Source organism: Protopterus annectens, chromosome 8.part1, assembly GCF_019279795.1.
Source record: "Protopterus annectens isolate FY-2018-M chromosome 8.part1, PAN1.0, whole genome shotgun sequence".
Classification (NCBI taxonomy): Eukaryota; Metazoa; Chordata; order Ceratodontiformes; family Protopteridae; genus Protopterus; species Protopterus annectens.
The window spans coordinates 449,486,263-449,509,419 of record NC_056742.1 but is presented as its reverse complement, the minus strand read 5'-3'; the positions used below and the strand labels follow the sequence as shown (position 1 = coordinate 449,509,419).

Below are 23,157 nucleotides of genomic sequence, written 5' to 3'. Positions count from 1 at the left end.
GGCTAGTAGTTCTATATTACATCACTGAATGCTTAAAAAAAGCGAATGGTGATTAATTGACCCAATGTAAGTGATAGCTTACAATTTCGAACTGTCAGAACAGCGATTTTTTTTCCTAGGGAAAAAAATCGCTGTTTCAACAAAAAAAAAAAAAAACACTTTAAACATTACATTAAGTGGGGGGCTGCGCCACCCACACCCCCCTACTTAAATATACCAACTCCGAGACTGCACTACAGTGTGAAAACAGCAAAGTACTGAAGCAGCCAAGTGAATTTTTTACCTGGGAAAGATTTCTCTTAAGAGCTGCTTCAATATTTTGCCGTTTCAGGCTTTTGAGTTCGACCAAGATGCATTCGAAAGAATGCGTCTTCGGTCTTCTAATCGGGAACCGACTAAGTTTCTGGTATCATTCTAAGGGAATCCAGTATCTGTCTGGTTGGGATGACATGACTGACAGACCTTGAATGCTTTGCCAGAGATGGCCTGCATCTGTCACCCCTGGGTTTTTGGGTACTGGCTAAGGCTCTTGCCACCCCTATAGTGCCTTTTTTAAGCGGTATTCCAAAGACCAAATTACCACCATAACAGCTATAAATAAATACAATCTGAAGGTCATGCTGCTCAATGCTAGAATTCAAAATATCAAGATGCACTTGCTCGAAGCACTCCTCAAAATGGAGAACATAGACATTTATGATGTAACGGAAACCTGGTTTAAAGCGGCAGAAAGTACCCCTGACTACAAGGCTATAACTTTTTCCACATCTTTCAGCCCCGAAACATGGACAGAAGCTCCAAAGGTGGTGGTGTCTCCATAGTCATAAAGGATATGCACACCTCCAGACTAGTTGCCCAGCATAACGCATCTGAGATACTTCAGGTGCAACTGACATTGGTTAAGGTGTCGATCCAAGTCATAGCCTGCTATAGGTCCCCAACCATGTCCCTAGACTTGTCACTCCACGTTCCTAAGCACCCTGGAATCTGTCAAGGTCCAACCCAACACTCTCATACTAGGAGACTTCAACTACCCCTCCATCAACTGGGAAAACTACTCAAGCACCAACACACTGGCCCAACACTTCTGGAATTCATCACTTCCAGTGCCCTGGACCAGCTCATTCTGACCCCCACTAGAGGAAGCAACATCCTTGACCTGGTTATTACTAACATGGGCAACTATTGCTCTGCTCTACACCAATAGTCAATCCCTCCCTGGTCAGAGCCGACCATAAACTAATCACCATAGAAATCCACACCCCCGCAAAGGTAACCACCTTGAAAAACGTCTCCAAAGCTGATTTTGGACTCCTAAAAACAGAAATGGCTAACTTCATGGCACCCATGCCAGTGGAAAATAGCTACATGACTGCCGAATCATACACCCAGTGCACTGTACAAACATGTACATAAATGCATGGAACTAGCCATACCCAACAGAACCAAGACGCTCTCCTCCAAGAAATGGAAGCCAATCTGGTGGTCTCCTGCCATTAACAAACTCTACAACAGAAAGAAGAAACTATTGCTGAAAAAGGTGAATTCCCAAGACTGGAAAAACTCCCTTATTAGCCTCAACAAAAAGTTGAGATCCGTCATCAAATCCTCTACAGCGAGCTATGAAGGCAGAATTGCGGCAGACACTAAAAACAATCACAAAGCCTTCTATAGTTATATCAAGAACCTCCACAGTAATACCCAGATTTGCTCTGAGTTACTGCACAATGATACCTCCTATACTGAGCCAACAGATATTGTCAACATACTGGCTGACAGATTCAGTGCCAACTCCACCCTTCTCTCCCCCCTAAAGGACCATCACAATACCAGAAGAATGCCAGGAACCCAGCATTACTGCAGCACAGATTTAAAGCTGCATTGTTCAAAGCCATGACTACAGCTTCCATGGGACCCAACAGTATCCCCTGATGTGTTCTACATGATGTACAAAGGCAAACTGGCACTACATCTGTCTGCCCAGTTCAGTCACAGCCTCACCTCAGGCTTTGTCCCTACCTAATGGCACACTGCTACAGTCATCCCTCTCCATAAAGGGGGAGTGACTACAGACCCTGGGAATTATCACCCCATTAGCCTGACTAGTTTGATATGTAAAGCTATGGAGCGCATCATCATGGACCTGATTAACAAAGATATAGGAAATCTCCAAACTCTGGACTCCACGCAGTTTGGCTTTGTGAAAGGGAGATCATGCCTGCTCAACCTGTTTGACTTCTTTGAGTCAGTCACCAGGGCTGTGGATGAAGGTAAGGCAATACATACAGCCTACCTCAAGTTGGCAATGGCCTCTGATACCATTCCTCACTTGGGAATTATTGGTAAACTCACCAAACTAGGAATCAACCCCTATATCACCAGATGGGTTGCAAAGTGGCTCACAGATAGAACACACAGTGTGAAAGTAGCAAACTCCAAGTCAGACTGACAACCAGTCATGAGTGGAGTCCCACAGTGATTGGTCCTGGGTCCTCTCCTGTTCGGCATCTACTTCTCAGAAGTCCAAGCCAACACAAAGGGACTCTGGCTGACCAAGTTCATAGACGACTGCAAGCTGGAAGCCGTTATTAACTCCCGAAGTGATGCAGACATCCTACAGAAAGGCCTCACTGAGACCAATGACTGGTGTCAAAACCATGCCCTTAAGCTTAACACCAAAAAAATGTGTTGTCATCCCCTTTGGTAAAAACTCAGATGTTCATCATGTTTCACTGTTGCAGTCCTATCCAATGTGTTATCCGGCTCCCGGTAGCCCTCGATTGGCCCGAATACCAAAGGTAAGTAAATATGAAATCGGCTGTCATCAGTTGTAAAGGACATCAGGATGTCTGATACAAAAGGTGGCAGCTGACGTCACTTCCTCAGTCTTCCTTGCTGTGGAGCCCAAAGCAGAAGCATTTTTTGCAGGAGTGCCGGTCAGCAGTTTACCGTTTTGGTTTCCGACTACAAAGTTGAAGTCAACTACAGCTAAGTACCCCATTGGGGATCCTCTTTGCTTGCTTTAACAAATGTCAGAAAAGGTTAATAATTGTCTTACCTGTGGAAAGCAGATTTCCCATAGAAATTTTCATTCCTCTTGTATTATTTGTTTATTCACAGCAGGTGGTTAACGTGCTTCAGGAGGCCAGGAGGCCTAGCACTAGGAAGTCCTACGCTGGCAAATGGGAAAGATTCTCTCATTGGATGCAGGCTAGAGGGGAATCTTCTTCTCAGACTACCCTTCCTCTGATCCTGGAATACCTGGCTGATTTGCTTCAGGGTGGTCTTTCTTTTTCCTCTATCAAGATCCATGCTTCAGCCATTTCTGCTCATTGTTCTTTTGAACAACCCATTTTCTGTCATCCTTTGATGAAAATGTTTCTCAGAGGTGCTTGCAACTTAAAACCTCCCAGAAGGGCACCTACTCCAGCCTGGGATCTTAAATGTGTTCTAGAGAAACTCACTCTTCCTCCTTTTGAACCAGCTGCCACTGCAGATTTAAAGTTTCTCTCTTGGAAGACTGCCTTCCTCTTGGCTATAACTTCAGCAAGGAGGGTTTTGGAGCTGCAAGCTTTGATGGCTGTGGAGCCTTTTTTTATTTTCCATGCAGATCGGGTCTCCCTGATAACCAACCCCTCCTTTATGCCTAAGGTGGTTTCTAGCCTGACTCTTAATCAGTCCATACAACTTCCTACTTTCTTTCTTAATCCTCAAAATAGAGATGAAAGATCCTACATTCTTTTGATGTGCACAGACAGCTCAGGTTTTACCTGGACAGGACTAAAGACCTTCGGAAATCAGCACAGTTATTGGTCAGTTTTGCCCCTGGAGCTCAGGGCAAAGCTATTTCTAAGCAAACCATTTCTAAATGGATTGTACATTGTATTACTTTCTGTTATTCCTTTCATGGCACAGTTACTCCTCAAGGGGTTAGGACCCACTCCACAAGCGCAGCTTCCACTTCTGCAGCCTTTTAAGGGGTGTCCCTACTAAAGACATTTTGGAGGCTGCCACATGGTCTTCTGTTCACACTTTCACAAAGCATTATAATTTGCCTTTGTTTTCTAGAGCCAGGGTAGGGTTTGCCACTGCTGTTTTGCAGGGCATTCTCTCCAATCTTTGATTCTGTTGGTTCATCCTCCCTTTTCTCTGGGCTTTGGTAATCAACCCATTGGTTAGGACTGCAACAGTGAAACACGATGAACCTAGTACAGTTATGTACACTTACCGTAAATGTAGATGTTTGAGTGTATTCACTGTTGCAGTCCTGGTTTCCCTCCCTTCTTCTCCCTTTTTGGTCCTCTCCTGTTCTCTTTTCCTAAGGTACAGGCTAAATTTGCTATTATTTGCCAAAGTTGATTTTGGTTTAATCCTTGTTTTCTGGGGGCTTCTGACTGTTATGGCAAGAAAATCTGAGGAAGTGATGTCGGCTGCCTCCTTTTGTATCAGATGTCCTGACGTCCTTTACAACCGATGACATATTTATTTACCTTTGGTATTCTGGCTGATCGAGGGCTACCGGGAGCCGGATTACCCACTGGTTAGGACTGCAACAGTGAATACACTCGAACATCTACATTTATGGTAAGTGTATACAACTATACTTTCCCATTAATTACCACATCAGTGGGAACCCACTGAACACTGAAGGCATTATAAGAGATCTGGGGATGCAGGTTGGCAGCAACCTCTTGTTTGACCACCACATTGCCACTATGGTCAGAAAGTCCTGTGTGGCACATCTGATTACCAAGGTTGCATCCAGAAAAAAAGAGGTCATTGTCTCTCTCTACTCTTCCCTCATTAGATCAGTCAATGAATGTAATGCCCCATTTGGCATGTACCTCACTAGACACCTGCAACAGCTGGAAAGGCCATAGATATACCTCCCAAAGAGGATCCTAGGCATTAAACACATGTCCTGTACTGACAGACTCAAAATACTCCAGCTATTCTCTGTCTCATATCGCCTGCTTAGAGGTGATCTTTGCTTGACTTAGAAAGCCATGTCTGACCCAGCTCTGTTAGAAATGCTACATCTAAAGAAATCCCAATCCCTCCACACCACACGCTCCAGAGACCACAACCTCATTACCACAATCAACAGAAAATACTGGAGGAACAGGTTCATAACCCAGAGACTGCCCATGCTCTGGAATAGACTTCCAATCCATGTCAAGCAGAGCCCCTCACTGGCCCTCTTCAAGAGAAATCTTGATGAGTGGATGGGAAATAGAAAGTTCACCCCGGGGATCACTCCAGTGGCTCTACTTGATAGAGGCACTGGGAACTAACGTCAGGTGGCACGATGCCAGGGCACTTCTATGGGCTAGGCTTCTAAAGGCTCCAGGGCCATTAGCTTAGTGCACACCTATGAACCTATGAACCTAAAGGAGTAAAGCAGCTGACCAGCTGAAAGATTTGTTTTTTCTTCGTTCAGGAGCAGTTAATGTCCAGAACAGAGATCTATTTGGATGGTACTGTGTAAGCACAGAATAAAAGGTGGCACAATTTGATGGCTTGTATATATATATATTTGTGTAAAGTGATTAATTGTAAATATGTAAGATAATGTGGGAGTTCTAGCCAGTTTAGTAGGCATAATGAGGAACAATGGTGAGATGAATATTTTGCATTGTTTGGATGTTAGAGAGAATTGAATATTGGTAAGAAGAGGGGCACCATATAGACGAGATGGTAGCAGAAAGGAAGGGGCTAGAGTCAGTTTTGCAGAGTGGTTGAGGAAGTGTCTGTATCCATAGAGGATGCCCAGCTTTTTATGTGTTTTTGATATTGCTGTCAATATGCAGGTGTTAGGTTTTCATCTAAGATGACACCTAGTATTTTTGTATTTGGTACAACTTCAATGATAATGTTCATCCTTGTTTAGGGTGGTGTTTTGTTAGGGGTAAATAACACAAGTTTAGTTTTATTGGGGTTTAGGGTGAGATGATTATTGGTCATCCAAGTTTTGAGTTGCTGTAGTTCAGATGTGGACCTGGTAGTGCAGATGATGGTTGGGTGATCTGTGTATTGGATGACAATACCTTGACTGAGAGTGGTATGGAAGTTGTTGATGAAAATGCTGAACAGAAGGGGCCCAGGTATGGATCCTTGGGGAGCACCTGTGGTTATGTTAAGGAATGGAGAGAAAGAATGTTGCCACTTGGTAGATTGTTGCCTATTTGTGAAATAGTTTGAGAACCAGTTTAGGGTTTGGGGGTGAGATGCCTAAGTTGGAGAGTTTAGTAAGAAGAAGGGGGTGGGAGACCATATGAAAGGACTTACTTAAAAAGGTGTAAAAAGAGTGAAGAAACAATGTTTCCAGCATCTCAAGCCCAGTTAACTGTATCCATGAAGGATATCAAAGCTACAGTAGTAGTACTATGACCAGGCCTAAAACCATGTTAAATAGGAGAAAGGATTTGGTTATGAAGCAGGTAATTTAGAAGTTGAGTGTGAATGCATTTTTCTAAGATCTTAGAGATGGGTGAGAGGATAGCAACAGGTTGAAAGCTGGAATTGTCAGTATTGTTGCTGTCTTTATTAAGAGGGAGAATGTATGCTTTTTCCCAGATTGAAGGTACATGCAACTTCTGAATAGATCTGTTAAGAAGTATGCTGTCGGGGTTAGCAGTAGAGCTGGCTGGTATTTGTAGGAATTCTGGAGGTATGTTGTCAGGAGCATTGGTGCCTGGTTTGAGTTTTTTTATATTAGTGGTAGGTATAGGTGATAGAGAAAAGCTGGGTAATGAGGAAGTGGAGGTGTTTTGCGTAGATGGATCTGGAGGGTCTAAGTTAGTTTGTGGTAAGGTGGCAGTGAAGTTAACTGTGGTATTAATGAAATATGAGTTAAAAATCAAAGCTGTTTCAGTGGGTGTTTTATCTGGATTTGGACAAGGATTATTCTTTGAGCCTGGATTTAGTAAAGAATTGATGGAGTTCCAGACTTTTTCGGGGTTCTGCTTATGTTGGTTTGTAGACTGAGTTAGTGTTCTTTTTTATTTTTAATGACTAGACACTTTATTTTATTATGAAGCTGTTTGTATCATGTGAAGTCAGAGGGAAGTCAGAGGGAATTTATTTTTTTTGCCATGATTTCCATGCTTTGTCCTTGCTAATAATGAATTGCTTTGTGGGTTTGGTAAACCAGCTGGCAGGATTAGATTTTACTCTCTTTTGACGGAGTGGGGTTACATTGTTTAGGATCCTGAGAAATGGTGAGTTGAAGAACTTGACAGCCTCATTGAGGGGAAGGAATATTAGTGCATCCCAACTGATGTTTTGTAAAGATTCATTGGGGTGGTTGGGCAGAAGTGGGATAAGTCTGTAGTTTTCTTATATTGGTGTTTACTTAGTGGTGGGGTAGTTTTATGCAGTATAACGATAGGTAGATGGTCACTAATACTATTAGGGAGTGTCCCTGAGGAGGAGATTCTGTTTGGGTCAGAGACCATAATCCAGTCCAGGACTGAGTCATTGTCATTCATTTTATTGGGTCTGGTAATGTTTGTGATTAGCTGGTTAAAGTTATATAGCTTGATGGTTAGCTGGTTAAAGTTATATAGCTTGATGGTGGAATAATGGTGGTGGGTGATATCAAGCCAGTTAATATTGCATCTCCCAGAATAATTGTTTTATTTTTTATATTATTTGTTGTCCGGGCAAGGATTTCTTTTAATATAGGAATGTTATTGCCTGGGGGGATATATAAGTCTACCGTACAGAGGCTTTTACAGTTATTCATTTTACGAAGGCTATTAATATTTTGGCTGTGGAAATTGTGGGATAGACTTGGTATATGGAACTATAGTAAAGGCATTTGGGTATATTAGAGTGACTCGTCCACATTTTTATGGGGTCAGTCTGATCTTAGACAAGCAATTCCAGGAGGCATTAATTATGCATCTTTAATGTATGGTTTTAACCAAGTTTCAGTAGCAGCTATGATATCTGGTTTGTTGTGAGCTATCCAGGCATATAATAGTGTGATTTTGTTTCCAATACTTTGAATGTTAAGGGTTTTGAAGTTTTGAGATTTATAAGAATTAGGGGGGGTTGAGAGTGAAGGAGATGGGACCTAGATTGGGATGTATGTCTCCACATTGGGGTAGGTTGGAATATGTATGTGGGAGAATATTTGGTTGCTGTTTTCTTTTTTTTTTTAGTAATGATACTCTAGAGCAAAGTTTGTATTGTTGTTTTGCAGTGGAAGGATTTTTACTTTGGTGTATATAAACTTATGTCTGTTGCATACAGGCTAGAGGCTACTTCAGAGAAGCTGGTAAAATATTGTGTTTGTGTAGATGTTATAAATATAGGGTTGTAGTATACGTAAGTTGTTTGAAGTGATGTTAAGTGTATTTGGAGGTAAGAAACAGAGGGTGAGGAGTATTGTGTTAGAGATAAGATACATTGTAGAAAGGGGGTGCTTGTGTAAGTAATATAAAGTTGTCATTATTAAGATATAAGTAGTTTTGGAGGAAAATAGTTCTTTAGCTGTGATGGCACTGGTTGAAGTGGAGTTTGGCTAGTTATTGGGTAATGAGTCAGGGGTGAAGGTTAGGAATGAATTAAAGTGGGAGTGCTTTGATGATGAGTGTGATTGGATGAGTTTTAAGGGTGGGAGGAGCTGGGGTGAGAATAAATGTAATTGAAATGGGGTGGGTGAGAATGGGGGTAGGGTAGAGGAGCAGAGTGAGCCTGAGGATAGTGAAGGTGAATGGAGCAGGATGAGCCTGAGCCACTAAAGGTGTTTGAGCAGAAGATCAGCGAAAAAACTATCTGTAGTGAGTTTTGCTTACCTAAACCCAGACTAATTAGAGTATAAGCACACATCTAAGTTCTCTGTAATTGTTACTTTTGTCTCCATTTTGTTTGTTGTCTTATGTTAAGAGAGATAACAGATTGATTGTCACAAGTTATACAATTACCTGCTGCATGAGATGGGGCTTCTATTATTAGGTACTAAAATACTTTAGGTGGGGGAGATAAAACAATAAGCAACATGGTAAGGCGTGTTTGCCACTAATTAATATGCAGTCAGTAGTATGAAATAACTTATCTACTATTAAAGTTCAGATGACTGGTGGAAAGTACATACAGGTAAAATTTAAAAAAAGGGAACAGCTTCCTTGATGTGCTCATAATTCAGCAGTGATAAGGATAAGGTCCAAGATGCTACTCCCTCTAGTCGGTATTCTGATTTATTGTTCTAAGGCATTTGTATTAGCAAAGTCCAGGAATCTGGATGAGCGGTGGTGTAGGTTTCCCAGTCTATAGTTGGATAGTTTTGATCACCTAAGAAATGGTGCTGGGTTAAGTACTTGAGTGATTCTAATTCCTGTAGACATGCATTGTGGCTTTCTTTTGTCAAAAAGGGAGCTGTATAGCTAACTGCTATATGGTACAGGACTTTTCTGATTGTAATTTGGGCATGAAGAAGCTCCAGTGAATCATGTTGCTTTATCAGCCTTGATGCAAGTCTCTTCTGGATGTAGATTGAAACACCTCCACCTTTTTCCCCTCCTGTGCAGTAGCTGGTCTAAACGTGTAAGAAGTTATTGCCTCTGGTGAATACTCTGTGCTATTTTAAACCATGTCTCAGTTACTACACAGATGTCAGTGTCTTCCAGGGTGAGAAGGGCTTGTATGAAGTTGAGTTGCTTTTTCAGGCCCTTAGCATTGATCAGTAACTCTTTCATATTTTCCTTTGCTTGTTTCATTATGTTGGTAGGTTTATCATGTTGGTATTCCTTAAAAAAGGCGCAATGGAGGTGAACACTGTCATTGCCAATAATCCAAACCTTAGAGGGGACAGATAAAGGCCATTCCTGACTAAATCAGTGTAGTCTGTCTGTCATATCCTCCCAGACTGACAAATATTGGACCCTCTTTGAATGACATCAAAAACTAAACCAATCATTGAAGTCCATTATTTATTTACTCATATCATGACATCATCTTTGAAGAAGGTAGAATGCTGCTTAGTGCTAGGCTCATACATGACTTAGACACACATTCTCAGAGCTCCATCATGTTTGTCTTCATGTAGTCCAAGGAGGTACACTTAAAGTCATTGACAGTGGCATGAATTATGACAGAGTTATACTGGTACTTGTTTTGCAAAGACTTGACTCCATGCATGATCTGATGCATCCAGCCACCAATCAACTAACTAACCATCACTCTTTCCTTGCTCAGCCTGGTAAGGTGCACATCTGTATGTCTTATAATAAAGTCACCTAAAACAAGAAAGTTTGGTTGGGTCAATGCCTGTCATATGGGCTCATCATCTGTGACTTTGGGACTACGTGATGAAGGCTTATTATGCTGAGTGTGCTTTGTGCCTGTGTTGTGTTTTGGAGGTCTTTGTGATTTAGGCAAGTTAATCTTTGGAACTTCAGCATATGATGGAGTATGTGTATTTTGATGGCCTTGGAGAGAGGTGTGATGTGTGGTATACTGCTAACAATTTTGGTGTCTGAGTTTACTGTGTTTGAGATGTTTGCCTCCCTGGATATTATGTCTGTACATCTCTCACATACTATATTATGCTGTTTGAGTACTAGATTGTCATCAGACAACACGAGACAATTCTTAAACTGTTTCACGATACCCATCTCAATCAGACTGATGAGAGAAGTTGTGGGGAAGTGCTTGTCGACGACACTGACCAGAATGAATCTGGGGGCAGGGGCAGCTAAAACTGCTAGGAACTCAGACCTAGAACAATGTTTGGGTGGACTTGCTACTGACTATTTAAATTTCAGTACAAAACAACTAGCCTGGAAACCTTCTTCTGCCATCAGCTAGAACCAGTAAACTAATTTGATAATAAAGGCAGTGCAAACCATATCAGTACACTCAGTGTTAATCAATTTTATCAAAGGTATTTTAGCCTGGTGATTTTTTTTTTTTTTTTTTAAGGGGAGAGACTTTCAAAATAATACTTCTGATTCTTGTCAACAGTCAATAAACAGGGAGGGGGAGAGACTTATGTTATTAAATTATCATAAGTGTCAGGTAACAACAGTTAGTCTGGGTTTAAAGGAAAATGCCAACTTGTCCAACAGTTTAACTCAACTCTTAGGTTACTTTTCTCCCTACAGTATGATTCCAGTACTGTTTAGATACCTGAAACCTGCTTGTACTTTATAAAACTTTCATTTTCTCACTTTGGTATCAAATGAAGGGAAAGACCACCCATTATTTAAGCTTAACTTCTCACATAAGTTGCAGAGGAATTTGTCTATACCTGCATGCCATATCAAAGACAGAGAGATTTGTGGTCAGGAGCTCAGGATGCTGTAAACAAGACAGAGTTGTGAAACTATTTTCTGTTGTCTTTATTGCAGAGAGGAAGAGAACTTAAACTGATTCACAGCTGCTTCCTATGTAGCCATATATTTCATAGCAAAACAGAGCAATTAAATCAGTCAATAGTTCAAAGGCATTTGTCACCTTTTTTGATAAATTTACAAAAGCAGCATCACAGTATTGAAATGCTAATTTTTAAACTTTGTGTTTGTTGTTTATAGTACTTTACATTTTAATATGACTTACATGTAGTATCAAAAATGTCTGTGACATTTAGAGAAAAGTCAGAAAATATTTTTCTTGTAATTCTTGTAAAGTGTCAGTACATTTACCAAAGTGTAGGGGGGGGTGTTAATTTATTTTGGACTACAAAAAGATACTTTGAACAAAGGCCTGCAATTTAGCTGCAGCCAAAACATTTGCTAAATTGTAGGCCAAAGAAGCATGGCTGAAGTTTTGCAAATTCATGTTTTTTTTTTCTCTTTCAAAACCAAAGTTAGAAGTCTCATTGAACTTACAAACATCACCAACATCAATCAGTTCAAGTTATTGAACTGATTTTCAATGAAAGAAAAAAAATGTACTAATAAAATGTCTCTTTTTAAATGTCCGTATTGTAACACACAGCTTCACTTCATTGTTTCCCTAGAATGGGGATGGTACGATAGACTTCCGAGAGTATGTAATTGGCCTGACTGTCCTTTGTAAGCCTGCAAATACAGAGGAAACAATTCAGATGGCATTTAAGGTAATGTAATTTAAATATGTGCTTGATATTTTATTGCACTGTTACTACAAATCAGTACTGACTTAAGGTTTGGTCTGCTGTTGGAAAAAAATCAATACATCCTACTTCAATTTGTGTATTAGAAGTGGCATTTTTAATGTGAGAAAATGGTAAATCAATTGACATTTAGAATGATGATGAGTTTAATATGCTACCTGTCAGATTAATAGTTAATTTAAGCATAAGTGTATTGTATTCATTAATCACAAGAATTCTGTTGCTTTTCTATTTGTATAAAGAAAATGGCAACTCTTATAAAAAAGTTCTAGTTGTGTGTCAAGGAGGAATAAAAGTTGCAACTTTGTTAAAGAAAATATTTCTAAGTCCTGTTAGTTTGCAGTTTTTAGCTGGCAGTTGTATTTGCATACCATTATGGAGTACCTTGCAGAGACCTGCATGCATTTGCACAAAGAGGTCTGAATTGTTTCTGTATAAAATGCTACATGAATCATGCAGTAATGATCAGGTTATCAAAGGGTAGTAACGTGTGTATGTCATAATCTTCTGCGATTCATAAATGTGTCGATTACTGGGTTTGGGGACATGCATTTTTGAAGAACTCTATTGTTGGTATGGGCAAAAGCACTTACCTTCTAATAAATTCTCCAGTTTGGAATATTATCTTGTAGTCTGGATTTTGTGCTGTCCCATTTGTTTTGTATCAAAAGTATTCTGCTTGCATACTATTTTTATTAACTGAGATACAGAAAGTGGCAGTGGAAATCTGACAATTTATACAATTTCCTGCACATTCACCACAGGATGGCAGGCTTCCCCTGGAATTCCCCATTATGTTACACAAGCCTTTGGCATTAACTTGGAATGTAAGACATGATTCCACGTACTTTTCTGTACCTGGTTCACAGCTTGTTCTGTGTTCCTTTACACAAAATGTCTGCTCTTGTACCGCTCTCTTCCCATTCAGTCTGTAACAAGGGTACTAGTTAAATTTTGCCAAGTGGTTTCAGTATATATTGGACTGAAGGTATTTCTTTGCCTACCACCTATATCCCGTGCCTGGACCAGTCATGTGTCGGTGCTGAGTTCCTCACTAACTAGGACATTCTATTATAACTTTGCCAGGGTGCCAGTCACTTCTATTACTTGCTTGCCTCCTTTTGCTGTTCCTCTAATCTCCACTGGGAGTGCTAGTACAGCAGAGGTGGATGACACCATTCCCTACTCAGGGTGAAGGTAAACTAGCTCCTTCCCCTTTCTGTTATCTCTTACCAGTATGGCACCCCTTCTTCTGCCCATATGTAGACACCCTGCCCAAGTGCCAGTGCCTGGGCACTCAGCTTGATACTAAGTATCTATTAAATACTGCAGTATAATATTTTGTCATATTAATTATACTTATTTTATAATAGTGTTTTCTGTACTGCACTGGACATGTATGCTTAAGTATTGCAGTGGGAAATCTGACACCTTTCAGCATATTACCTAAGTTTAAGTTTCACTATGTTTTTCTGTAATGCAGTGGACAGTTAGCTACAGTACAACTGCAAAAAGATATTGGCACCCCTTGGGGATTGTTAGTGCTTTTGCCAGTTTTGTTCTAAAGACTGTCAGATCTACCTTTCTCCAGTGTCTAAATGCATCTATTATTTATTTGGTTTTGTTGATCAGATTAGCAATCACGTAGGACTATGTTTAGCTTCATAAATGTGAAATAGGGCTGACCAGCAATGTTTCTGAACTTGTGTGCACTCTAACTTGCAGCGCACAGTATTACATGTTTCAGTGTCATAGTGCTAACATGATGTCATGTGCAGATTTCCCTGAAAGATGAAGTAAAATAATATGCTAGACATAAAGTTAGATGAGCGACACACTGACTGTTGAGTACTGCACCGCTGTCAACAAGACCTAGTGGGAACCAGGCCATATGTGGCTATACAGACCTTAATCCTGACATTTCTTTTTAAATAACTCATGGCAGGTTATGGTTATGATATAGTGCCGGCATGTGATTGTTGCTCTTTGTCTATCATGTAGCTTTTTGACAGTGATGAAGATGGCTATATAACCCGAGAAGAGTTTGGTGGCCTTCTGCGTTCTTCTTTGGGAGTGCATGACCTTGACATCTCCACTTTGTTCCTAGACATTGACAAAGACCAGTCAGGAAGGATTAACTATGGTGAGTTCCTGTTTTTAATATGATACAGTATACCATCTTTAAAATGTTCATTAACATACATAAAATATTTTATTGTTAAATAAAATAACTAACTGATACGCATGAGTTAAAAAAATGTACACACACTGTCCTTTTATCTGTCTAGTTATGCCCAGTTGTACCGTTGCAGTATTCCTACAAGTTTGATTCTTGCCCCTTTACTTTTTGTTATCACCATCTCCCCAGTTTCTTGCCCCTTTACTTTTTGTTATCGCCGTCTCCCCAGTTTCTTGCCCCTTTACTTTTTGTTATCGCCATCTCCCCAGTTTCTTGCCCCTTTACTTTTTGTTATCGCCGTCTCCCCAGTTTCTTGCCCCTTTACTTTTTGTTATCGCCGTCTCCCCAGTTTCTTGCCCCTTTACTTTTTGTTATCGCCGTCTCCCCAGTTTCTTGCCCCTTTACTTTTTGTTATCGCCGTCTCCCCAGTTTCTTGCCCCTTTACTTTTTGTTATCGCCGTCTCCCCAGTTTCTTGCCCCTTTACTTTTGTTATCGCTGTCTCCCCAGTTTCTTGCCCCTTTACTTTTTGTTATCGCCGTCTCCCCAGTTTCTTGCCCCTTTACTTTTTGTTATCGCCGTCTCCCCAGTTTCTTGCCCCTTTACTTTTTGTTATCGCCGTCTCCCCAGTTTCTTGCCCCTTTACTTTTTGTTATCGCCGTCTCCCCAGTTTCTTGCCCCTTTACTTTTTGTTATCGCCGTCTCCCCAGTTTCTTGCCCCTTTACTTTTTGTTATCGCCGTCTCCCCAGTTTCTTGCCCTTTACTTTTTGTTATCGCCGTCTCCCCAGTTTCTTGCCCCTTTACTTTTTGTTATCGCTGTCTCCCCAGTTTCTTGCCCCTTTACTTTTTGTTATCGCTGTCTCCCCAGTTTCTTGCCCCTTTACTTTTTGTTATCGCCGTCTCCCCAGTTTCTTGCCCCTTTACTTTTTGTTATCGCCGTCTCCCCAGTTTCTTGTCCCTTTACTTTTTGTTATCACCGTCTCCCCAGTTTCTTGCCCCTTTACTTTTTGTTATCGCTGTCTCCCCAGTTTCTTGTCCCTTTACTTTTTGTTATCGCCGTCTCCCCAGTTTCTTGCCCCTTTATTTTTTGTTATCGCCGTCTCCCCAGTAGGCAGAGTACTGAAATTTTTCCATATTGAATTTCATCTGTTGCTAATGTTTTTACCCCTTATGGTACCACACCCCATGATGTGCTGCTCTTAATCTGTCCTCAAAGAAAAGACTACATTGGAACTCTGCCAACACAGTAAAGCACAATAAATCTGTCGCATATAAACTTTGTTTGGGAAGAAATTAGCAGACAGTGTAGCCAAACCACCAGCAAATTGCTTTTGTGTGGCATTTCATTTGGTGGCTTTCATCTGAATTCTTCAAACTCAGAAGCATTTATTGGGATCCAGTGCTTACAGCTTTACTGGTCAGCTCCTGTTTAATTGATTTGAATTGATTGCCTCAAATTGCATCGAGCAGTATGAGGTTGTTGAATTGAATTTTTTTCCTTAGCCTCACAGCTGTGTAGTTTCAGAGCTAGTGTAGACTATTAGAAGATATTGGGGATAATTGGGGGATATGGGGGTGCAAGATAAATTTCCTCCCTTGTAAAATGCTTTATTTGATGTTTTCCTTGTGTTGTGTTCTCAACAGGTTCACATCAATGAGCTGAGAGTTAGCTTCTCTTGAATGTACATCCAGGTTCAGCTTGAATTTCTTGTTAAGATGCACATCCTAGCTGTGCTTTTAGATTTACAACTGACACTTAGGGACCAGTATCAACCATAGTGACATCTGCCTGTTTTCATTTGCAAAATATCTCCAAAATTAAGCATATGTTACCTCAGACTGATCTGTCTGTTGTTGTTCATGCTTTGGTCCTTTCAAGGGGGTACTGCAATGCCCTGGGGTTTCCTAACACTGAGCATAACTATTTACAAATGGTGCAGGGCTTTATTATAAGATTACTAACTGGTACATCCTGTTAGCAGCACATTAACCCTCTTCTACACAACCTACATTGGTTGCCTATCTGGTACAGAATCATATTCAGGAATTTAGTGTTAGTGTAGTTGTCCATTCATGATCTGGGTCCCTCTGTGAGTAAAGTAGTAGTGCCCTATTGCTAATTTTGGGTATTAACATTTGGCCACCAAGGGAGTTGCTGACAGTTCTACAGGTGCATCTGGACACATCAGGCTTTCTTCCTGTCTTGTATCAGACTTTTCATCTGTGGAATCTACTGCCATAGTGCTTTAAGGAGTATCTGTCAATGACTGGCTTTGGGGGGGGGGTCATGGTGAGCTTAAAACTTATCTTTTTGAGTTGGCCTATGATGGGGTGGGATAATAGTAATCATTATCTGTTCTAGTATCATTCAATTTTGTTAACCAAAGTTACAGTATTGTTATTATTGTTGAACCTATTTTTTTATTGTTATGTGATATTAGTGTAATTGACAAGCTTGCCTCGGTGTTAAGGTGTCTTGGGTTAAAATATCTACGTAAAATTGAAGTTAAAGTTAATTGGAATAGCAGTTAAAGGTACCTATTTTCTTACCTGTTACACAGCTACTAAATAAAGACAACTTAGTTGTGCCAAGTTGAATGTTTTCAAAAAGCAGTAGTTTCTTTCTTATTGTGCAATTTATAGGAAACACAAAAACACAAATCATATCTGCTTGAAGAGCCGACAGAGTCAAAAATCTTAAATACTTTGCATGCTGTTCTCCTCCTGTTCTTTGACAATGAGAGCTTTCCATTTGGACTTCCCAGATTATCAGGCAGACAAACAAAATAACAAGTGAACAAAAAATAAAGTCTAACTACAGAGAAATAGTCCTTCTCTAGATTGTTACCCAAGAAAGCAAGCGGATGAAGATAAGTTGTTTTAAAAATAAAAGCAAATACAGTATTTATAATATGAATCACAGCTGTGGTCACCCTTACTCCTGGGATGACTGCAGCAAAAACAAAAATAAATATTCGTGATATGAATCACAGCTGTGGTCATCCTTACTCCTGGGATGACTGCAGCAAAAACAAAAACAAATATTTGTGATATCAATCACAGCTGTGGTTATACTTACTCCTGGGATGACTGCAGCTGAAGACCTAACATCTGGCCTTACTGTTGGAGGTGTGCACCCTTCTTTCTTCTTGGTCAGATGGGTGCTGATATGCTTAGTACATCACTGTACTGCCCATTTAAAGTTAATATCCATCCATGCCCTCTTCAGTTATTTCTTTCTGCAGTTTGTGTTTACAGGAATCACATTTGTAGCCTATCCATTTGAACTAGATGACCACAATGTGGGCTAAGTACCCCACTGGGGATATTTTCTTAGTATTTCCAGGTACTGGTACTGTTGCCTTGTTGATATTATATTTCTTGGCTAGATGTTGTGGACATCCACTGTTGACAGTGTCTGTAACTATCTTTGTGACAGTCAAATTCCACACAAGGATTTTCACATGCAGCGTCATTTCTATTTGGTCAGGGCCATTATGTTACCTCTAATGGTACCTGTTTTGGTTCACAGGATTATATGTACTTACAAGGCTATTAATCCATGAGGATCCTTAGAAGCCTTGCCATGCATTTCCAAGAAGAATTTATCTCTTTTGATTGAAGTACAAAATAACACAGGGCCCTTGAATTTTAAGTATGAATATCCCAAAGCTGAGCAGACATTTACATGGTATGACTATGCAGATTGGACAAATGTGCAAAACCAGGGGTAAAGTTGTAGGTTCCTATCACTTCATTCAGGTTACATTTGAATAGAGTAAGAGATATGCATTTTGCTTTATGTGGTGAGGAAGCCAATCCCAGAGAATTGGCAGTCATTGTGATGTGATACATGTGTGTATTTTTGCTGCAGAACAGATTAATCTCGCTTGAGCCGGTAATTATGCCACCACTGGATATGCAGTTGTGCAGTCAGTCTGAAAAGATTTGGTTTGGTTGAGGCTCTGCATGTGAGGCAGAAGTTCTCCCTCAGTAGCTTTTAAAACACTGAAAAGAGGAAAAGGACTGTGAGACGGTATTGTAGCTTTTATGATTTTACACCCTTGAATTTTTTTTTCTTGAGCAAGAGTTGTGGCCAATTAAATTGTGTTAATTGTTTGTACAGGTGCATGCCAAAGAGGGCATTATACTCTATGATCCACCGAATACAGTGGACTGATCACGTGACCCGGACTCATATCATAATTAGCAGCATGATGAAAAATCACTTTCTTACATTAACGGATACATAATGATTGAAGGACAGCTCATTGTCTATGTGGATTCCCAGGTCCCTAACTACTGGATCAGTTGAGTGTCAGTGTGATAGTTACAGGAGACATCACGTTTGCCAAAGAATACTGTTGTGCATTTTTTGGCATTTAGTTTTAGGCCGTGTTTTTAAGACCAGCTATTTATTCGTGAAACGTCCTCTTGGAGGATCTTGGTATCTCCTAGTGTTTATGATGGTATCAAGTTTACAATCTTCTGCAGACTTGGCCAGCCATAAACCCTTAACATTGACCTCTAAGAAGCAAATGCCAAATAGGAGTGTCTGAGGACTGAACCCTGGGATACAGGAGAGTCACCCACCCTAATTTTCTGTGTTTCCTGTGTTTCACTTGGTGGATGTAAAAGGAAGATGTGTTTCATTGGTGCCAACAAATTGTTCCACCTTTTGGCAGAGACAGAACACTGTAATGCCGATCTGAGCACAGTTTGAAAGCAGCGAGCTTCAGTTTAGGCGTTTGACCAAAATGCACATGACTGAGTAATTATTTACTCTTTACCTTAGTAATGCAAAGTTGGAGTGGAATCTGAGATGGTGAAGTACCGATATCCCAGTAAGAGAACTTATACGATGTGTGTGTATGGATTCCTTTCACAAGCTCGAAGTTTCAAAACTTTGAACTGGAAATGGTCGAGACAATAAGATCAAAGTTGTGAAACTCTGAACATTTTGAATGGAGATCGCCGTACAGTACGGAATGGGTAAGTTACTGTTTTCCTCACTGTAGTATGATCTCAAAGTTGGTATATTTATTTAGCAGGAGTGGGGGCGGGGGTGCAAGGGGCAGAAAGTAAAAAAAAAATTGTTTTTATTTATTTATTTTTTTAATTACAATTTCGAAGTTTTAGAACTTTGATCTTATGGTTTCGACCATTTTCAGTTTGAAGTTTTGAAACGTTGAACTTGTAAAGTAGATCCATGTGTATATGGGGGGGTTAGTAAGACTGGTAACATTGTTAATCCTTTTATAAAACTGAAAAGATAAAGAGGCTGTACTATTGAATGTCAGACATAACACAGAATTAAAAATTGGGATTATATTTTGCAAGAAGAGCTTTATCACCAATGTAAAGATAGTAAATAACTTCAAACAAGACTGGGCAATCCATTTTCTTTGGCATTGATGCATAAATCTCTGACTTTCAACTCTGACTGCCTAAGAATGATCAGTAACCTGGGCACCTGCGAGAGTTTCATGGGGTAGAATGATGAGGCTTTGTCTCCTGCCCTCTTCAGGGAGGGAGGGTTGAGGGGGCACATCAGTTCATGAGCTTTGGTGGTGTTGCCAAGGCCATGACAACAGCTATTGTTGCGGGTCTTCTAAGGGAAGGAAGTTAGTTGGCCAGCATTAGGAAATTTGTCCTTTTCCCCAATGTAGTGTGATCTCAGAGTTGGTATATATAAGTAAGGGGTGTGAGTGCAAAGCCCACTACCTTGGTGGGTTTGATGTAATGTAGTTTGTGTTATGGTCAGTGTTGGGGGACAAGTAATTCCCTTCCCTTAGAAAAATGTTCACTGAAGTGAACGTTCGATGAACAGCCATTCGCTGGTTTGTGTTCGATTAACAGCCGTCTGCTGCAATTAGTTTTCGATGAATTAATTAGATGCATTGTTGCAGTAGGTGGGCAGGTGAGGGGGAGAGATACATGACCACTCAGGATGAGGGCATTTCACTTACTATGGCGCTGCACACTACCAGATGGTGAGGTAGTGCTTAAAGACACTGTTTGAACACACAGGTGACCAATATTTCTTCAGTCCCATCAGAGTGTTTCCTTACACCCCTCCCTGCAAAGGTAACCCCATCTTGGAGGGTTAATATATAACTGAATGATCACACCCTAATGGACAGTTTCCTCAATCCTCTTACCAGACTGTCCCAGTGGGATAGTACTGTAGTGCAGGTAGGAGATACTGGATAGGTCATCTAGTGAAATGATGGTCTGCTTCAACATGTCGGGGGGGGGGTTGCAATACTAAGGGGGTGAAGACAATGAAGAGATGGTTCTGAATGATTTAGAGACTTCAGAAACTCAAGCAGCAGAGTTGTTATCTTAACCTGAGAGCATAACTGTAAATATAGATTTTGATGCCATGTGAGTTTTTTCTAGTAATCTCTGTTAAGAGTTTGCAAGAAATTTCTCTTAACATGGCGCAAGGAGTTTGTTTTGCCCTGAACCAGAGTCTTTCATATATCAGTTCTTAAAAGTATTGATAGTGAAATTAAGTGCTGTATAGTAGTTTAGTGAATTACCAATTTTTTTTTTTTCAGATGAATTTAGAGAGTTTGCACTTATACACCCAGAGTATGCCAAGCTGTTTACAACCTACCTAGAGCAGCAGCGATACTGGGCTCTACAGGAGGCAGAAAATCCTTCCACAGTAAACGCTGTTAAAGTCAGTCCAATGAAGGCTAAAGATGAAGACAGTATATCAGACAAAAAAGATGACTAAATATGAAAAGAAACTTTTTACAACTTCTCAGTGACCCTCCGTGTACACCAAACAGTCTCCTGAAGAAGGCATTTAATTACACATCTAATAAATTTAGGTTATTATAAGGAACTGATTTTTATTATGATTATGCTAATTAACACAGTTTTATGCCTTTAACAGTGCAAAAGGAACAGAATGGTTGTTGGAATATTATTTTGCATCCGAATGTTGGCATTATGCTAGATGTTTAATAACGCAGTACTCCTCACCACATATATGGCACCACTTGTCTTACAGGTTAATGCATTGTTAATGCTGTTGAAAGCCTTAGTACTGATATTACGGCTGACTCACTGCTAAAATCTTTCTTACTTGTACGTAATATGGGTGGCTTACACTGAGACAGTCTGTCCTAACTCATAACTCACCAAAGTTTTACCTTGACTCGATCCATTGAAGGGCTGCAGGTACTATAAACAGGAGACATGTCACCCCCCCCCCCACAGGAGCTATGTTAAACCCTGTTAAGTCTCTTGAGATGCAACAGATTAGCAGATGATGTAGACCATTCACTGACCCATGTTTCAAATGATTCAGTATGGTACAGCTCAACAAATACATGCATACACAAAAAAAAAAAAAAAAAATAATATATATATATATATATATATATATATATATATATATATATATATATATATAGGGTTCCTATCAGCTGACCGAAGACGTAGGTTAGCGAATGCGACTTGGTCGAGCTGTAAATGCCAAAATGGCAAAATATCAAAGCGGCATGTAAGTGAATTCTTTCCCTGGGAAAGAATCCGCTTGGCCGCTTCAGTAGTTTGCCGTTTTCGGCACTGTAGTGTGGTCTCAGAGTTGGTATATTTAGGTAGGGGGGTTGTGGGGGGGTGAAGCCCCCCATTTAATATCACATATTAAAGTGTTTTTTTTTTTGTTGGAACAGCGATTTTTTTTCCCTTGGAAAAAAATTGCTGTTCTGACAGTTCGGTTTTGTAAGCATTCGCTTACATGGGGTCAATTAATCACCATTCGCTAACCTAAGCATTTGGTGATCTAATATAGACCCTATATATATATATATATATATATATATATATATCTGTATATATATATATATATATATATATATATATATATATATATATATATATATCTGTATATAGATAGATATATATATATATATATATATATATATGTACATACATTATATATGGTTTACTATCAAAAAGGCAAATGTGGATGCTCTGCAGATGCAAAAAATTGACAGATGTCCAGATTTCCGTGTTGCCAAGACATTTTGATAGTAAACGTGTGTGCGTGTGTATGTGTATATATATATATATATATATATATATATATATATATATATATATATATATATATATATATATATATATATATATATATCAGCGATTACCTTAACCACTGCTGCTGTCCTGATGTCCAGCTTTTCTTGGATCACAGGTGATAATATTCATTTCTTCCTTTAAAATTAAAGTGCACAAAATATAGAGCGAATGCCAGTGACCCTCCTTTATTAATCTATGGTTGGCTATATCTTTTCCAACATTCACAGCTGTTTTCTTTTTCCCTGCAAAGATCCAGTTTCATGGACATGCTGTGCCCATTAGTGATGTACAACGTGGTTTATCACAATGTGTATTACATAAGTTTCCATTTCTTCAAAGTATCTCAGTTCTTTTTTTTCTCACTCAGCTTTCAGTTCTTCTGCTTATCTGTAAAGTCTTTTGTTTGCGTGACTAAACAAGTTTACCATCCATCACTACACAACTATTCTCTTTAATGTTGGAAAGAAACATGATATTATAAACTCCCACTAGTTTCAGAGGTTCAGTCTTGTCTCTTAATGGTGAAGAAGGTAGAAAGTTTGGTCTGTTTTATCCCCAGAACAAAAGTTGTCAAGAGCTGTCATGGGTACTCTTTAGGTGTGAGGGAGTCTTTCTCACAGACCCATTGCTTTAATGATAGACTGACTCAGAGAGCAAGTGAAATGTAACTCTGCTAGAAGTAAGTCTGTTACTTAGCAGCCCCCCTGTAGATGGGGAGGTCACCACTGGCTAGTGAGGATCTTGAGCCACACCTCATCTTTCTCTTCAGTGTCGTGACT

The 23,157-nt window shown here is 39.9% G+C and overlaps 1 protein-coding gene across 2 annotated transcripts in view; it reads left to right on the top strand.

Moving 5' to 3' along the window:
- LPCAT2 (lysophosphatidylcholine acyltransferase 2) overlaps window positions 1-21,868 on the top strand; it is a 777,819-nt gene extending 755,951 nt beyond the window's left edge. For both annotated transcript variants that reach the window (XM_044082005.1, XM_044082006.1), the window contains exons 12-14: window positions 11,969-12,067; window positions 14,105-14,246; window positions 20,845-21,868. In XM_044082005.1, the coding sequence (XP_043937940.1) occupies window positions 11,969-12,067; window positions 14,105-14,246; window positions 20,845-21,026 (423 nt within the window). In that variant the 3' untranslated portion in view covers window positions 21,027-21,868. The remainder of the gene's footprint in view (window positions 1-11,968; window positions 12,068-14,104; window positions 14,247-20,844) is intronic.
- Window positions 21,869-23,157: the final 1,289 nt, after the last annotated feature.